At 48.9% G+C, this 1,486-nt stretch overlaps 1 protein-coding gene across 1 annotated transcript in view; it reads right to left on the bottom strand.

The window, feature by feature from the left end:
* The window catches only part of LOC130585867 (membrane-associated guanylate kinase, WW and PDZ domain-containing protein 1-like), a gene marked incomplete at its 5' end in the record, with an annotated part of 36,285 nt that extends 35,673 nt beyond the window's left edge, over positions 1–612 (bottom strand). The window contains one exon of the mRNA XM_057386534.1: positions 556–612. Coding sequence (XP_057242517.1) covers positions 556–612 — 57 coding nt within the window. The remainder of the gene's footprint in view (positions 1–555) is intronic.
* Between the last annotated feature and the right edge of the window lie 874 nt (positions 613–1,486).

Genomic DNA, 1,486 nt, shown 5'->3' on the forward strand with positions numbered 1-1,486 from the left:
GAATCTTACACCTGCAGCACAACCCTGCTCAGTATGGAAATGCCTCCAGAGCAAGCACTCGGACAGCTGACTGTATTCCCTGGGAGCTGKAACCATGCTCTGTTCATGCTTTGTCTCTTCCAACAAGGTGCATGCTTTCCCCTTCTGTTAATAATTCAGCCAAGGGTACTGAAGAAAACTCAGGGAGTTAATGGAAAAGGTTGGTGCCTATGAGCACCCGACAGGAATTGCTATCTGGCAAGAAGGTGGAGCCTCCCATCTTTCCAAAAGGAAACAATAGCTTTTTTTTGGGGGGGGTAAGTTAAACGACAGAGAAGCTCATCTGTCAGGGCAGAGCATCTGTAAACCTGAGGCTTTATTTGCAAACAAGTCCCCCTTYCGTGCTGCATCCCTGTCTCATCCCCCCATGCAGCAGGAGCCGTGCGAGGTAATCATGGTCGCAACAGAAATACAACTTAAAACAATCGAGACCCAGAAAGCAAACAAGCCAAACTCATGCCTTTTTCCCCCTCGAAGCAGACAAACAGACAGAAATAGTAGCTGAAAAGTGCTTACCGACTTTGGGCTCTTCTTTGGGACCGGCAGTCCTGAAAAATGGCAACAAGGGAAAAATAAACATTAGCATCGAGCGTTACCTTCCCTTAAAAGAAAAAAAAAAAAAATCCCTAGGTGTATCATCCGAACGTAGCCATCTGCAGAGTTATGTCAGCTTTCGCTCTGGCATCGGAGTTAGCAGTCTGTTCATATCGAATCAAAGCCCGGCGAGAGGCAGAGCGAGCGAGAGCCGGCGAGGAGGGAGCGGGGGGAGAGCTCTGCCTGCATTAGCGATGCTGACTTGTGCTGCAGCAGCCGGGAGGCTGCGAGAGAAACCCACAGCCCTCAGCGGCCGCCCAAACCCAGCGCCTGGGCAGAATCTCAAATGTTCCCATGGATTATAGGAGGTTTAGCTCGCAATTAAGCTGAGGATCTTTTCCTTTTGACGCGATCGGCTCGGCGATGGTACCGGACCAATCGCGGCGGCGCAGGGGGAACAGGTTGATTTTTTTAAAAAGTATTCCCCCCCAGAAATTGATTGCTGGATGGAAAATGGGCATTGGGTTTAAGATGACAGGTGTGGGCTGGGCAAAGGAAAACAAAAGCATGAGGAAGAATAAGCTTTTCTCCCCAAAAAATGTGAATGTTGCTGAAAAAACACACGTTTTCCTTCCTGCCCATCCTAAGTGTAAATCTTTGAAGCCTGAGATTTTATCAGCTAGGTACAATTTCAGAGAGCTGTGKCTTGAGAACAGCACTGCCAGTGCCCTGACCCCTGGGAGGGATGCTAGGGAGCTTGGAGAAGGGGGGGCTTGCACAGGTTGCAGGTGATGTAAAGGAACAAACAACTGGCAGGGCACCAGGGAAGGTTTTTTCAAGGACAAYTTTGCATTTTGAAGCATCCTCTTACTCAGTGTGTGATGAGCAAGAGAACTCAAGTGAGATTTCAATC

Source organism: Malurus melanocephalus, unplaced genomic scaffold (assembly GCF_030028575.1).
Source record: "Malurus melanocephalus ecotype Western Australia unplaced genomic scaffold, MMel_1.1 scaffold_982, whole genome shotgun sequence".
In the NCBI taxonomy this organism is placed as follows: domain Eukaryota; kingdom Metazoa; phylum Chordata; class Aves; order Passeriformes; family Maluridae; genus Malurus; species Malurus melanocephalus.